The sequence below is a fragment of the Antedon bifida genome, chromosome 10, assembly GCF_963402885.1.
Source record: "Antedon bifida chromosome 10, ecAntBifi1.1, whole genome shotgun sequence".
Taxonomy (NCBI): domain Eukaryota; kingdom Metazoa; phylum Echinodermata; class Crinoidea; order Comatulida; family Antedonidae; genus Antedon; species Antedon bifida.
In genome coordinates, this window is record NC_136235.1 from 19,690,694 (window position 1) to 19,706,088 (window position 15,395).

General features: G+C 34.8%; 3 protein-coding genes across 3 annotated transcripts in view; all 3 read right to left on the reverse strand.

Moving 5' to 3' along the window:
* The window catches only part of LOC144854305 (long-chain fatty acid transport protein 2-like), a 45,287-nt gene that overhangs the window by 18,925 nt on the left and 10,967 nt on the right, over nucleotides 1-15,395 (reverse strand). The gene's annotated exons all lie outside the window — the stretch shown is intronic.
* Nucleotides 449-7,514, reverse strand: LOC144854392 (long-chain fatty acid transport protein 2-like). Its single transcript, XM_078712340.1, has 9 exons — nucleotides 6,881-7,514; nucleotides 6,223-6,441; nucleotides 5,658-5,816; nucleotides 4,843-4,967; nucleotides 4,490-4,690; nucleotides 4,178-4,271; nucleotides 3,691-3,889; nucleotides 3,355-3,452; nucleotides 449-3,013 (listed from the first exon to the last, which is right to left on the reverse strand). The coding sequence occupies exons 1-9, from the start codon at nucleotides 7,365-7,367 to the stop codon at nucleotides 2,703-2,705; spliced, it is 1,893 nt and encodes a 630-aa protein (XP_078568466.1). The 5' UTR covers nucleotides 7,368-7,514; the 3' UTR covers nucleotides 449-2,702.
* Nucleotides 9,125-14,344, reverse strand: LOC144854307 (long-chain fatty acid transport protein 2-like). The gene is made up of 9 exons (XM_078712249.1): nucleotides 13,786-14,344; nucleotides 13,125-13,346; nucleotides 12,848-13,006; nucleotides 12,294-12,418; nucleotides 11,487-11,687; nucleotides 11,203-11,293; nucleotides 10,572-10,767; nucleotides 10,002-10,099; nucleotides 9,125-9,837 (listed from the first exon to the last, which is right to left on the reverse strand). Exons 1-9 carry the CDS (start codon nucleotides 14,261-14,263, stop codon nucleotides 9,527-9,529), a joined length of 1,881 nt encoding a protein of 626 aa, XP_078568375.1. The 5' UTR covers nucleotides 14,264-14,344; the 3' UTR covers nucleotides 9,125-9,526.

A 15,395-nucleotide genomic window follows, 5' to 3' on the forward strand; every position in this document is an offset into this window, starting at 1 on the left:
GCGATTTGCAGTTTTAATAGTTAATTATTTCTTCCATTACAAAAATGAGTCAGATATCACAATGCGAGTAAATATATAAGCTTGTTTACACACAATAAAACTGGAATTATTATTTTGTAATTAATTTACAGTCGTTTATATTATAATAATCGATTTTTCTTGCTATACATTCTCTTTATAGGCCTACGCCCACTATTGTTTTCTGTAAAATCCTGGCGCTGGTCATTTCTCCTTGGTAATAAATAGGTACCGTATTATTCTCATGTTTTAAACGAATTTTATAACTGGAAAACAAAACATCAGCGATTAAACACTAATGACTTTCTGTTGTTCGATCTATATTGCTATTTTACCCACAATGCGTCACTTTATACCAATCCCTACTCAGGGGACACCCCTATTAATACAAGAAAGGGACACTTTTGAATGTGTCAAATTATAAGATAAGATAAGATAAAACTTTATTGTCATGACCACAACAAGGCGAACATGAAATTTGTTAAATGGTTTTAACACTCACATAATTCATTACAGTAGGCCTATATATTAATATTAGTGTTATTATTTATTATATATTACGTTTTTATACCTACATACCTAAATTATAGATGCGCACCTGTAATTGTTATTCCGCTGTCGGCTGAATGACGAGGAGTATACCATTCAGTTTTTTATCGGTTAAATCGTGTATGAAAAATAGTACAAATATATATTTTCCGCCTATGACAACTGTTATAAAACCGACAATAGGCCTACTGTATATTTAACGATTGTACATTTATTCTGTCTTATTTGAACAATGATGTGTCAATGTTTATACAAAAAAATGCAATTTTTAATTAATATATCTCAAAATTGCATATATTAATTGCAATGATGTCACACTTTCTGCTATAAAGCATTCTCCGTTTACTCATTTCATTCGTTCACTCGTCGAGCCAAACGAAGTCATATAATATAATACAAGCAAACAAGACTGAATAATAATTGAATATTTAAAATTAGGTTGTTGCGTCGTAGAACGTAATTGTATAAAATTAAAATAACACAAATCAAGCTGTGCTAAATTTAGAAAATGATATAATTTTTCGATTTTTGACAAGAGGCTAAAATACGTGACATGGAGAAAACGAAAACAAAGATTATTTCTTCAACCATAAAGACATCCTAGGACCATCACACCTAGTATTTAATTATGGTTAAATGAAATGCATATTTATAAAATATTCGTAATTTAATATAGTACTGTTAAAATGGCACAATAAGAATACATTACAACCTCTATTAAGGGGACACCTTCTTGACCCAATGTCGCTGCACTTGAATATTAAGGGTTGGCCGTAGGCCTACTGTTAAAGAGCTTTCGCTATCTCGATCGGGAACGAGCCGCCGAGAGAAAGTAAGGGTTTTTTTGTGTATGACGTCATTAGTTTAAGCGTAATTTTGATTAATTCGATGTCGTAGCGCGTGAAACAGCCTCTGGTTCTCGTCTGCAAATTTTTCTTCGTTCGTCGTTTCGTTCAAAATTAAAGATACTGTACATTTACACTTGTTCCGTTTCACGGAACGGAAAACGGCACGTTCAATTCTTTATACAATTTTCTATTGTTTAACATTCAAGACGGTGCCGTCGTCCGTTCCGTTTTATAGTGGTACCCTAAATAGGGGTGTTCCAAAATAGGAGTTCTACTTTTCCATTTCTTTGACTGTCATTAAAAGTAGTGTGCCTGGTGCAAAGAAATTATGAGGTAGGGCATGACATAGGTTTCTGATTCCTATGAAATTGTCTTTCTAAAATTCATTTCATTTTCCGTTCCGTTTTACCTTTATAGGGGTCCCAAAAAAGGGGTTCTACTTTTGCATTTCTTTGACTCTCATGAAAAGTGGTGTGCCAGATACAAAGAAATTTATAATTATTATTTTTCATTATTATAATTAATTATGAGGTAGGACATAACATAGGTTTCTGATTCCTATGAAATTGTCTTTTTAAAATGCATTTCATCAGCGTCATTAAACGTATGAATAAAATATGTTTAAAAAAAGATCTTACTTTACTTAATTAAGTATCAAGCCTCAGATTTATCCTTATTACAAAAAAAAGTGTGATGTACCCAAATATGGTAGTGATATGACATCATCATGTCCATATATGGGCATATTTTCTCACAAAGTTTGATAGTGTAGACAGAGCGTTATGTTCTATTTTTTGCATTGGATCTTTAAAACTTGTGCCTCTCCTTGATTTCCCCCCAAACCCTTACAATTAACGTTTGACTTGGCCTTGTCAAGTGGGTCTTTCCTCGACTGTCTATGCAGTGTTTTTTTAGGTTGTGTCATGTCAGATGAATAGCTCAAGGCTTTTGAATTTCCTGATACTGTACTCTAATATAAGGGTGAGGGTTGAAGAATTTATACAACAAATCTAGTGTCTACATAATATAACACACAATATACAATTATAGAAACTGATTGAGCCTATTAAAATATTTACATTTTGCAGCCACTTTACTAACAGAAAATGCTCCAAAAAAGATCCAAATTAAAAATCAATTTAAATTTAATTCAATTATTATGTTTTTTCTTTTAAAATTCTTTGCTAAATTTATAAAACACACATTTCAGCTTAAAATTGGAAAAAAAATCTGTATTTTTGGTCTTTTTTTCTCAGAAAAAATATTTACCTTTAACAATTCAATAGTTTACAGTTTACTTGATAGCTGTAATTGGGAAGTGTAGTTTCTTGAATTAAGTGGTACATAGGTCTTTGACGATGGGTCAATCATGTACAAAGGGTCAAGCACTAAGCTGGGGTCAAACCCATCCTTGACCAGGCTACCCTTTTGATGTTTAAATGTGCCAGTAATATGCATGGTGGTCATAATTCGTAGAAACTTTGGACATGCGTAAGACGGCAGTTTGGTGGTAACAAATGCGTATAGCTTTTTGAAGTCTAACTCATCGACATTGTCTTGTAGGGTAATGGCGGCCATTCCAGCTCGTCCATCACGTCCTGTAATAAAAAAAAAAACAGAAAAAAAAATTGTCACAGTCAGGCTTTAGGAGGAAAACTTTATTCTAACTGCCTCGTCCATTGGGAGGGATGTTAAGTTGTTTACCAAATCTACAAAATATTGATGTCTATACACTCTGTTTGGTAAGCATTGTACTGTGCACTGTCCTAAACCATCTTTAAAGAGGGTAACCCTTCCAGTTTAGCTCAGTGGCTTAACTGATATTCAGGGTTAACAAAGTTAAGGCTAGTCAAAGTTTCGTTGAGACATTAAAAAAAAAAGATTTACAACCTTGATGAACAAAATATTAGCCAATTTAAAATGAAATTAAACACATTACCTGGTACTTTCACTCCATACACATTTGCTTCCAAAATGCCTGGGAAATCATTAAGGGTTTCTGCTACTTCTGTTGTAGCAACATTCTCTCCTTTCCATCTAAATGATTAAACATTCGGTTATATAATTTTGGATGAAGAAAATTTAAATTGTGGGCGATGACAACACATTTTGGTGTGTACAAGGCAGTCCACAAGGATTGGAGTTAAAAGAGTCGTGAGTTACAACCCTAGCACTAGGTCAGGATTGAACCCTGGACCATTGGATTGGATGGCAAGCATGTTAACCACCAAGCTACAGCTCCACTACAGAAGAAAATAAACAAATGCAATCGTACCTGAATGTATCTCCTAACCTGTCCATGAAGTACACATAACCTTCTTTGTCTATTTTAATCAAGTCACCAGAGTTGAAGTACATATCACCCTCTTTAAACACACTGTGCAGTATCTTCTTCTGCGTTGCTGCCTTACCAACATAACCCTCATATGCATTTAGTGGTGGGTTGATTTTAATCACCATCAGACCCATCTCACCTTTAAGAGAAGATTACTATTCAGTAGTGGCATGACACAGAGGCCCCTGGTTTACGAACCCTAAGTGACCCTCAAAGGTAGTGATATGCCCAAATATGGTAGTGATATGACATCATCATGTCCATTTATGGGCACATCACACATAAAGTTTGTTAGTGTAGACAGAGCTTTAGTAAGTTTTCTACTGTATTTTCATTGCTTAATATATATTGTGTTTTAAATGACATAAACACAGTCACACAAAGCAGGGATTTAACAATGGTCATAATACTACACTGTAAATAATACCTGGAAGTACAGGGATACATCTTCCGTTTTTGTCTCTGATTGGATCAGCCCCATCTACGTCATATTTGAGTATGTGAATTCCTCTACTAAGAAACTACAAATAATAAAAAAGTTATGAATTTCTGTAACTATTTATTTCTCAATACCTGTATTGCTAACTTTACAATATATAGTAAGGATACCCCTATTAAGAGGACACTTTCCAGTGAAATAAAAAAGAGCAAATATATTCTTCAACACTACGGCCAACCCCTAATAGGGTAATACTTTGTCCCTTAATAGGGTCCTATTATATTTCAGAATGTAATTTACCTTAAGTAATGGTGTGTATCTTCCTACAGCGCCAACTTTACCATCAATATTAAAAAACATTGTGTTGCCCTCAGTGGCGCCCCATATTTCTCCAATTTGTTTGATGTTGAATCGACTTTGGAACTCTTCCCAAATATCTGGTCTCAGGCCATTGCCTATCGCTAGACGCAGTTTATGGGCATACTTTCCATCATCGTGCCTCTGTGATAATAACCAAAAAAATAAGTTAAAGATGTTGTCACCCAAAAAAATGAAAAACAAAGATTAATAAAATCAGACTTTAAATAGGCCATTTTGCAGTTTTAATAAAGTTATTGACTTCTGTAAAAAAAAACCCCAAAAACTTGACTTACTCGTGGTTGGGCTAACAAATATCGGCATGTCTCTCCAATATATTGAATAACAGTACAGCGATACCGTCTTACATCGTCCCAAAAATGCGAGTTTGAAAACTTACGACTAAGGGCGAGCGTACCGCCTGTGGAGTTAAATGAATATACAATGTAATTCTTATCTGGGCTATACTCCTCAATTATATAAGTCACTAGCCGACTGCATATCCCATCACTGTACTCTTTATTATCTTTATATACCCATGTGTTGCATACAGGGAAAAAGACAAGACAAAGCATTGTGAGGTGGTTTCTTGAATGATCGCATGATCAAAATAATGGTACTGGGTATGATCAACTAGCGTTCATGTTCAAAACTAATCATCCATTCATAAAAGTACTGATGAAGAAGTCAATCTGTGGCAACAATAGAATGGACCCGAGACCTGACTATCTTCGACTTTTAAATAATAGAAAGTTTTGAAATATCTGTTAGGATAGAAGTGCACGTTGTATGATGATGAGGAAACTGTTATTTGATCGTTAGTTGTGTACATTAAGTAAAAATATAAATAAAATTTGTAAGATGGGACAGAATTAAGCAATAATCTAAGAAAGATCTGGTGTCAAAACATTGAACGTAAAGACAACCAAAAGAATATAATTATTTAATGAACAGAAAGAACAATGATATGAAGATATGTGTACAATTCCCTAATAGTAATAAGTGGCACTATTATAAACGTGTTCAAAATGCTTTATATCTAAACTATATTTACTTTATATAAAGCCAATTGAGGTTGTAAACATATAAAAATAGTGAGTACTGTACTAACCAACTCTCATTATATTCAAGAATCCGAGGACAAATCCTGAGCTGTGGTAGAGTGGCAAAGGGGCGTAAACGATATCATCCGAACTCATACCATAAACATCAAGAATAAAGGCAGTAGACAGTTGTCTTCCATGGCTCACTTTACAGGCTTTTGGGAGACCTTAACAAATCAAGAACAAAATTAAATAGATTATCTTTTTTTTGCATAAATAGAAGACAATATAAGATTTGATGTGCCCAAATATGGGAGTGATATGCCCAAATATGGTAGTGATATGACATCATTGTGTCCACATATATATAATATGGCCACATCAGATTTGTCTGATAGTGTAGACAGAGCTTAAGATGTAAATTAGACATATTAAAATGAGTGGAATTGGGGGTGGGTGGGTCGAACTTAGTCTTTCTGACTTATCTGACTCTCCTCCCACTGACTGGACTTTTTTTCATTGTATTAGGTTTATCTATTAATAACTAGTTTATCACTTTGTTATTGTGTATTATAATTTTTATGTTGGTATATTGTGGAAATAATTGGAAATTGAATTGAATTACAATCGAACCTGTAGTTCCAGATGTGTAGATGTAGATAGCATTATCTTCATGTGTAATTGTGTTTCGACACTCGTATGGTATGGGGGCATCAGATTCCCTTTGGATGTGATCTGCTATTCCAGTTATCCCTGCTGGCGTTTCTTTTCCTCTTCTTAGCACCCACACAACGATTCCAATCTGTTGAAGCTCTGGTAATATTTCTACTAATGCTTCAACAAGTTCGCCAGCTGACAAAAAATTAATGTGGTTAAGATTTCTATATGTACAATACATAGTATATGATGGTTGTATAAAAGCTAAACACTGCAGAAAGTGTTGTACATCCAGTCATTTCATTGTTCATATTGAAAAATTTAATATGCATTCTAAATACTATAAAACAAGGTATTTAGATTAATATTATAATAACTTTATTCACAATCTCAGATCAATTAAAAGTATACATAAATATATTTTTGAATATTAAAAACAATTATTATATTACTATTAATAATAGAATTTAGTTTTATTTGCTTGAAAATGCTTTTATTTGTATAAATAATTGGTATTTGGTATAAATAAATACCAGTAGGTATATAAATATAGATAAATTATGTAGAAGTTCAGTTATATATCTTTTATATTATTATTCAGTTATCGTTTTTTTATTATTTATACAATACTTACCACCGCTGCAAAGGATTGATTTTGCTCCACTAATTTTGATGCAATGTAACAGAGCCCTTCCACGAAGATTATAATTAATCAATGCACAATTGATACCAATCTTTGCCAAACCAAAGAAACTAAAGATAAAAGCCGGTTCATTAGGCATTATTAGAGCTACAGTGTCCTTTTGTTGAAGCACTTTTGTACTGCGTAAATAATTGCCAATTTTATTCGATTCCTTCTCCGCATCTGCATACGTATATACAGAGTCTTCAAATAAAATCATGTGTTTATTAGGATCATTTGCAACATGGTACAAGAAAATATCTACAACTGTCTTTTTTTCGCTCTGCATGCCTGATCTAAATTTGTAGGCACGATAGCCGAAGTGTATTAACTTCATGTCGTTGGCCATCGCATCGCGATACTTTCGGTGAAGGTAGAGCCCAGCGGCTGCAGCTCCACCGAGGCCTGCATACAAACCAGTTCTTTTGAAGTTTGCCATTATGTAAAGTGAATAATAAATTGTCTATGAGAAAGTAGGATTGAATGTACAAAACAAAAAACAAAATATCGTATGTAATATAATAAAGTTTCTAGGCCAACAGAGTACTGAAAACACACCCAACAAACTCAGTTTACGAAGCAGACATATGTTTGACCTTTAAACTTAGTGGGCGTGTCTAATCTCTGCACACACGTCACGCCGCCTGTTTCTTCTTTGAATTGCCGACGCCGCGCGCCGCATGATGCATCATCCAGGGTAGCTAAAAACAAACTTTCACACGCGTTTCCTATACGCATAGCACGCACACGCATATCCGGTTGCGCGTCACACGCACTTCCGTTTGTTTTATTTACAATTACAATCATGTAAAAATATACAAAAGAATATTTATAACACTTCGTAATCTATAGGCCCTAATGTGTAGGCCTATATAGGTCTATACAAAATGTTTATGAGTGCAATGGTAGGCCTACAAATAATTTCCAATCAAATGACAAGAATCTATATATTCGATTAAATTCATTTACAACGCTTACTAGGCCTACCTACTTTTCATATATTTTATAATAACATATAATTGTTTTTTCGTCTTGATTTCGATTACAAATATTTGATTTATGTACAATCAACCAGATATTATATTTAAAATTCATGCCTGTACCTGAGCTTTAAAATTGAGGGAACTAAACATAAAATTTACGATATCGAATACAGGTGGCGTAAGCACAAAAGAAAATGTGCTCTCCCTGCCACAGCCTTGGGGTCGTTCCCACCACATAATTACTAGATGCATTGCTAGTGCCTTCTCAAGAGGTGTGGTAGAAAGGGGGACGTATAATTATGTGAACCCAAACACAGTTGATCGCATACCTTTAACTCTATTCCACCGACCAGCGTGGGAATCGAACCCACGACATACGTGTTGTCAACACGACGCTCAGGCGACTGAGCTAACTGGTCATTTTGGTGTTAACAAGGTTAATAAGATATTTATGACGTAATGATGAATTACGTAATACACGTATAAATAGACTATTATCAGCTGTTCAGTCATGTACTACTTTGTGTTGAACGGGTAATGCTCAGGTTTGAGCGCTCTTAGGTTTGAGTGCTCTCAGCATTGGGTTCGAACCTCTACCTTATTTTTTTGGAATTGAAAATATATATTGTTTTTCTTTGATTTTGAAAGTGAGAAATTTTGAGGGTTGTAAATGTCAGGCCTAAACAAGTGGACCTTTTTTAAAATCAGAAACAAAGTTGCATGGCATTATTTTTCATTAAATAACTGCCATAAAACCTCGAAAAGAAGCCCATGTGCGCGCTCCTTCATTTTAGTACTCTTGGGTGGGCTTCTTTTCCACATGGAGTTCTTTTCGAGATTACTTTTGCAAACTAAAAGAGGGGAGCTGCTAGGTTCCCGCCCGGAAAATGTTTTATTTACATGATTTGAACAATATTCTAATGTAAAGATTAACAACATCAAAGTTCAATATTTAATGTGGCGTGTTGACCGCGAATGACTAACATAACTAACATCTTTCCCATAATACACTTGCACAAACTCATTTGCATAACAACGCACGGCATACCAAACGGGTAATGCTCTTATGTTTTGAGATCTCAACTCCAGATTGGGTTCGAACCTCTACTGATTTTGATCTTATCTCGGCTTCCATTAACCCCATACAAGAACCAACAGATTCAAGATTCAAGATTCAATTTTATTTTGCCACTAAATGGAAATAATAAGGGTACATTTTCAAAATGTTTAAATGTATAGGCCTATTAATGAAATTATTACTATATACAGTATTTATATTATTTAAAACAATCAATATATTAAAAACAGACATCTGTTTAATACATGTTTATTCTTGGACGATGTGGCCATATACGCCAGCTACCATAAACTTTTATTCATAACACATTGTTTTTAGCTATATTCCAAGTTTCCTGGACTTTCTGCATTCTCACACTCCCGAGGAAGATCAAAGCTTATTGATCGAAACGTCGAGAAACTCAAAAGTTCTTTTCAGAACAAGTGGAGTCGACAGTGTATGGATGGTCTGTAGGTATAGAGCTTTTGTCACAGAATGTCAAGAATACTATTAGACTGCAGTATTATTATATTATATACTATTTTTTATAGGCTGTTATTACAGTTTACTACTAAATTTCACCACCGATGCGTACGACTCTGCGTTTAATACATCGTATGTTTTTGACTCATTATTTACATAGTACAGAGCGTCAGTAATTATCATTGGATCGAATCCCTGTTTAACAAAGTCCGACTTCTTGTGTTTAAATGTACCCGTTAAATCCATGTTATTGGTAATTCTAATGAATTTCGGGCGTGCGTAAGACGGTAGCTTATTCTTGAGGTAGGTATAAAGTGCTTTGAAATCCAGTGATTCGTAGCCTGATGATAGGGTTATAGCAGCCATTCCAGCTCTGCCATCTTGGCCTAAAAATATAAAATGCAAAATTTATCAAATCATTGCAGACAAATAAGTGTGAATGCAATTTAATTATCAAACATATTTATGATGATAAAACTCTTCCTCTTGCCATTGCAACTATTTTCACCAACGATTACGATCAAAGAGATGAAAACATAAATAAGCCTACCTGGAATCGTCACACCATACACATTAGCATCCATAACACCTGCAAATTCGTCTAGAATCCCAGCTACTTCTGTGGTTGCAACATTCTCCCCTTTCCATCTACAAGATGATGTTGTATTGCAATGAATAAAACTCATATTTTGAAATTTACACTTTTGCGAAAAGAAATCTATACCCACTTATATCAATCGAATGTGTTATGAGACTGATAAAACCTTGCAAAATTTGTAAAATTAAAAACAAACGCACATTTTAAAATTATTTAAACACAAGTCAATACAGTACTATCAATTTTTGTTTGTTTGGACGAAAGTATAGAATTTATTTTGGATTAATTTTGTCAAGTACAAGACAAAAGAAAAGCACATTGGAAGTGGGTCGTCGAAGCCACAATATGTAGGCCTATATGAACAAAAGTCTACTTATTTCCTTCCCCTCTCTGCAGGTAATATGTATGTTCATTATATTTAATTACATTTCGTTAATTTTGTGTAAATATATTTATATTGTCATGGTACGGTAACTTAGCGTTTTTCTGCGAATTTATGTTATCTATGATCTGAAAGTCTACCTGAATGTATCTCCAATTCTATCCATAAAAAATACATATCCGTCAGCATCAATTCTAATAAGATCACCTGTATTGAAGTAAGTATCTCCGTCAACGAATACGTTTTTCATAATTTTTTTCGCCGTCGCTTTCTTATCAAGATATCCATGGAATGGACGTTTTTCGTCTGCTATTGACACAAGCAACCCAGTTTCACCTGTAACAAACAAACAACGGGTTCATTGACAGTTGTTAGTATAGCAAAGGTGAATTAGGCTATCTAAAATCAACATGGCGTCCACAAGATCATATCTATAATTGGTAAATTCACTTCACCCACTTTCCCCAACCATATCTAGGGTGATCAGGTTTTCGGTTTTTTATATCAATACGTTGCTTTTCACTACATCTAACTGCCATTGTGGGTAAAACATGATCAAGCAATCACGTATCGTAAAATACCATTTAAAATTCATTGTCTCTTTTAAATCCGAAATATATCGCGAGAATAAAACTCTGACCACCAGACCAGGCCAATCTCACAATATTGTGTTGTACATACATCCTACCAAATTAAAATGATATGTATTTTTCATTGAAGTGTAGGAACATATTGTGATATTATTTTGTGAAAATAGCTGATTGAACAAACCTGTATCAACTGGAATACACTTTCCATCCTTCCCTTTGATTGGTCCAGAAGTATCTACGTCATATTTAATCACGCGAGGAGCACCTAGAAACTAAATATCGTTTGGATTTAAAACGAAATATAGATAAATAAAAACACTAATACTGTATTAACAATGATATATTCTTTGAAAAACATTTAGATATGAATTAATTGTGTGTGAACTATAGGTAGAAATTCGATTATAGTAGGATAAAACAATTCAAGATTATACATCGGCCGCTTCTGTGTCACCGTAGGCCTACCTTCACAACAGGTGTGATGCGACCAATAGCCCCAATTTTACCATTAACATTGTGCAAAAATGCAGTGCCTTCACTCGCACCATAAAATTCACTGATTTTCTCAATTTTAAACCTGTTTTGGAACTCTTTCCAAATGTCTGGACGAAGACCATTTCCAAAAGCCACACGAACTTTGACCGGATAAACACCGTCATCAGATTTCTAAGAAAATAACATAATTCATTTGGTAATTATTTTCATTGTTACAGACTTATCCTTAAGTTCAATATCATTAAGTTAACTCTCTCCAGAGATTGTTGAAACAAATACAATACTGTAAGTGAAATTTCGACCACCCGATAAACCTCATGTTTTACGCCTGAGGCAGACGGGCGCAACATATCTGACCTGGTTCTTGTAAATGGTTCTACTATTAATACGGATGATAACATTTATGTCTTTATGCCTCTTTAGTACAAAATTGAACAGAATCATTTCAACCTGGTATCGATATAATCTGTCTTTACGCAACAACACATTTCGAATTGTCAGCCACTGTATCTAATATGTCCTTTAAAGCTAGATACAGATCTCATTTCTTTTCATAACATTTAACTTCCTGCAGTTTATATTTTTTGTTGCTATTATTATTAATCGTAATTGTATAAGATTTAAATTTGTATCCGTTTTCGTCGACAGGACCACAATGCAAAACAAGTTTATTTCTACTTGATTGTGTATTATCCTGTATAAATATGTTGTTAAATAAATAAATAAATAAAATACATATGTTGACGTAAACATTATGTATGAAGACATAAAACTAACCTTCGGTTGAGCCAGCAGATAACGACATGTTTCTCCAATGTACTGAATGACAGTAGCGTTGTGTTTGCGGACATCTTCCCAAAAATGACTCGCAGAAAATGTACGCCTTGTCGCAAAGGCACATCCTACCAGTGACCAAAAAAAATGAATACATTAAAATTCTGTTGCCTGTGCAGCTTATACACAAATTGTAAATTACACAAACTAATAGATATTTGTAGTGCCGTTACCTGAATAAACCGATAATAGAATTATTCTCCTCAAAGAAATGGCGATGGTGGTTTGTGGGGATGCTCCCACTTGAGGGTGTGGTTTGTGGACTGTACCATTTATGGAAAAGGGTGTATTTTCTATTTGCAATGTAGTTATGTGACAGAGTGACGAGGTGGAGTCACCCATCCCCTCCTTAATATTTATTGGTATAATATATTTTCTTTTATTGAAATTAAAAACGTACAAACCATCTTTAAAGATACATTTGGCCACTTTGTAATAAAGACCAATGAAAATGTGTTGAAATAGACTTAGATGTATTCAAATTTACCAACTCTTACCAACTCTTATACAGTTTAGGAAGCATAGAGTAAATGTAACACCATGGTACAACGGTAGTGGGGAATACACTACGTCATCTTCCCGAAGACCGAAGAACTCTAAGGCCATCGACGCACTTACGTCACTGGCGTTGGTCCTCTTGCAAGCCTTAGGCAAGCCTAAAATATAACGTGAAAACACTGTTATTTACTGTACATGGTGTACTCCAAAAATGATTCTATTATTATCTAATGCAATTAAGTAAACCAATAACTCGATAAAATCAATAATCAATACCTGTGGTTCCAGAAGTAAATACATAATACGACTGGTCAGCATACGTTATTTGATTCCTACAGCTCTTAGGAATCGCTGATGCTGACGCATCCTGAACCTTATCTTCAATAAGCTCAATACCAGCTGGCAGGTGTTCTACGTTGCTTCTTCTTAACCATACTCGAATGCCAAGCTGGTGTAATTCAGGTAAAATATCAACCACGGCGTTAATGATATCTAGATCTGTTAAAATATATATGTTTTTGGACCAACTTTTGTTATTTTTACACAATTAATTTGGTTTATATCGAAACATATAGAAGGGACAAATAAAAAATGCTCAGTCAGTCATTTTCGGTGGTCTGTCAGTCCGCCGTCCCATCGTTTTTAAGTTGATTCTTTCGCCTATTTACCAGTAATAGTATAATACTAATAGTCTATTTGGTTATTTCGTAACAAAACTAATGTAGCTCAGTCTTAATAAACTATCTATGGACTGTGCATTTGTATTATCTTCCTCAGACAAATTACCCATCGTACGTTCGTTCGCACTTATTTTCGTTCGTTCGTTCATCCGCCATTTGTTCCTTCGTTCTTGTTCCACCGTTCTTTAGATCGTCAGTCCGTCTGTCCGTCGTTCATTCGCTCTATTCATTCATTTTAAAAAGTAAAATTTGCCTACCTCCACCGCACACCAGTACTTTTGATCCCGATATCTTGATACAATGCAAAAGTCCCGTTCCACGAAGGTTATAGTTTATAAACGCACACGTGACTCCGATCTTGCGCATGCCGATAAACCACCAACAAAATGCCGGTTCATTCTTCATCATAAATGCCACTGTGTCAATTTGTTGAAGAAACTCAGTTTTTGCGAAATTCGCCACTTTGTTGGACTCGACATCAACTTCTCCGTACGTGTACATATGGTTATGAAAAAGGATACACGGTTTGTATGGATGCTTTGCGACGCTTTGTAGAAATAAATCAACCACCATCAAATTATTATTTACGCAATGCTTCTGAAACGTATAAAATTTATGGACTAGGCGTATAGTACGGTAGTCATTCACAAGAGCACTGCCATACTTCCTTTGTAGGTACAGAACTAAGGCTGCTGTGCCGCCAATTCCAATCAACTTTTTCTGTGATGTATCCATGTCCCCACTATCAAACTCAACACCAACGTTTGAAGCAGTTGCGAGTTGTTCTGTAGACCTATATGTACTGTTAACTCGACCCTTGAACAATGACAACGTAAAGTAACAAAACAGATAAAATCACATCCGGGTGCATTGGTTACATGAGTGTGATGTCGGTCAATAATCGTTAGTACAACGACACTCAGCTACATTCATTTTGTACTTTATTTACAACAATTTCACTCTTTGCCTGGTCATAGGGCCTACTTCCTTTGTACGTAGGCCTACAGGATTAATTAGGCTGCTGTACCGCCAATTCCAATCAACTTTGTCTGTGATTTACCCATGTTTTCTGTATCAAAACTCAAAGGCAAAATATGAATCATGACGTAGTTGTTTTGTAGACCTGTATTAAATCGATCATGAACAGTGAAACGTAAAGCAACAAAACAGACTATTATCAAACAAAATTACATCCGAGTTATCGTGACATAGGCTCAGCTCGTATTCAGCAGGCCGATATAATGCCCACAGTTACGAAAATCCATTAGGCTTCTATAGTATAACAAAAATAATATTAGGTCAATTCGATGACATGCCAAATCTGAGACCCAAAGGAAATGAATATATAAACCAATTCAGCTGTCTGGAAAATGGTATGATTTGTAAAAACATTAATTTAAACAAATTTTGCAAACACTAACTTGTGTCGCACTGTAAACATACATTAATTAAACGAATATTTTATTTTTATCGTATTGTAATTATAGATAACTTATCCAATTTTAGATAAAGAACCGAACAACGCCGCGACGCAACGCAAGGACGTAAGCGCAACGTAAGTAACTTTACCAATCACAATCGATGGATTATCTGAACTGTCGCTTGTCATTGATCAATTCGGTTGCGTAGCGATTACGTCCTTGCGTTGCGTCCTAGTGGGAACCAAGAGTAAAAATAACATACATACTTTCACATGATACTTTCAGGCATATCAGTGTTGTATGTGTATAGAAGCGTATGATGCATGGTGTGGTATACATTATGAATATTATTATAAGATGCTATAGCTTGGTCATGCTAGGACGCAACGCAATGACGTAACGCAACGCAAGATATTTGACCAATCACGACGCGATGAATGATGATC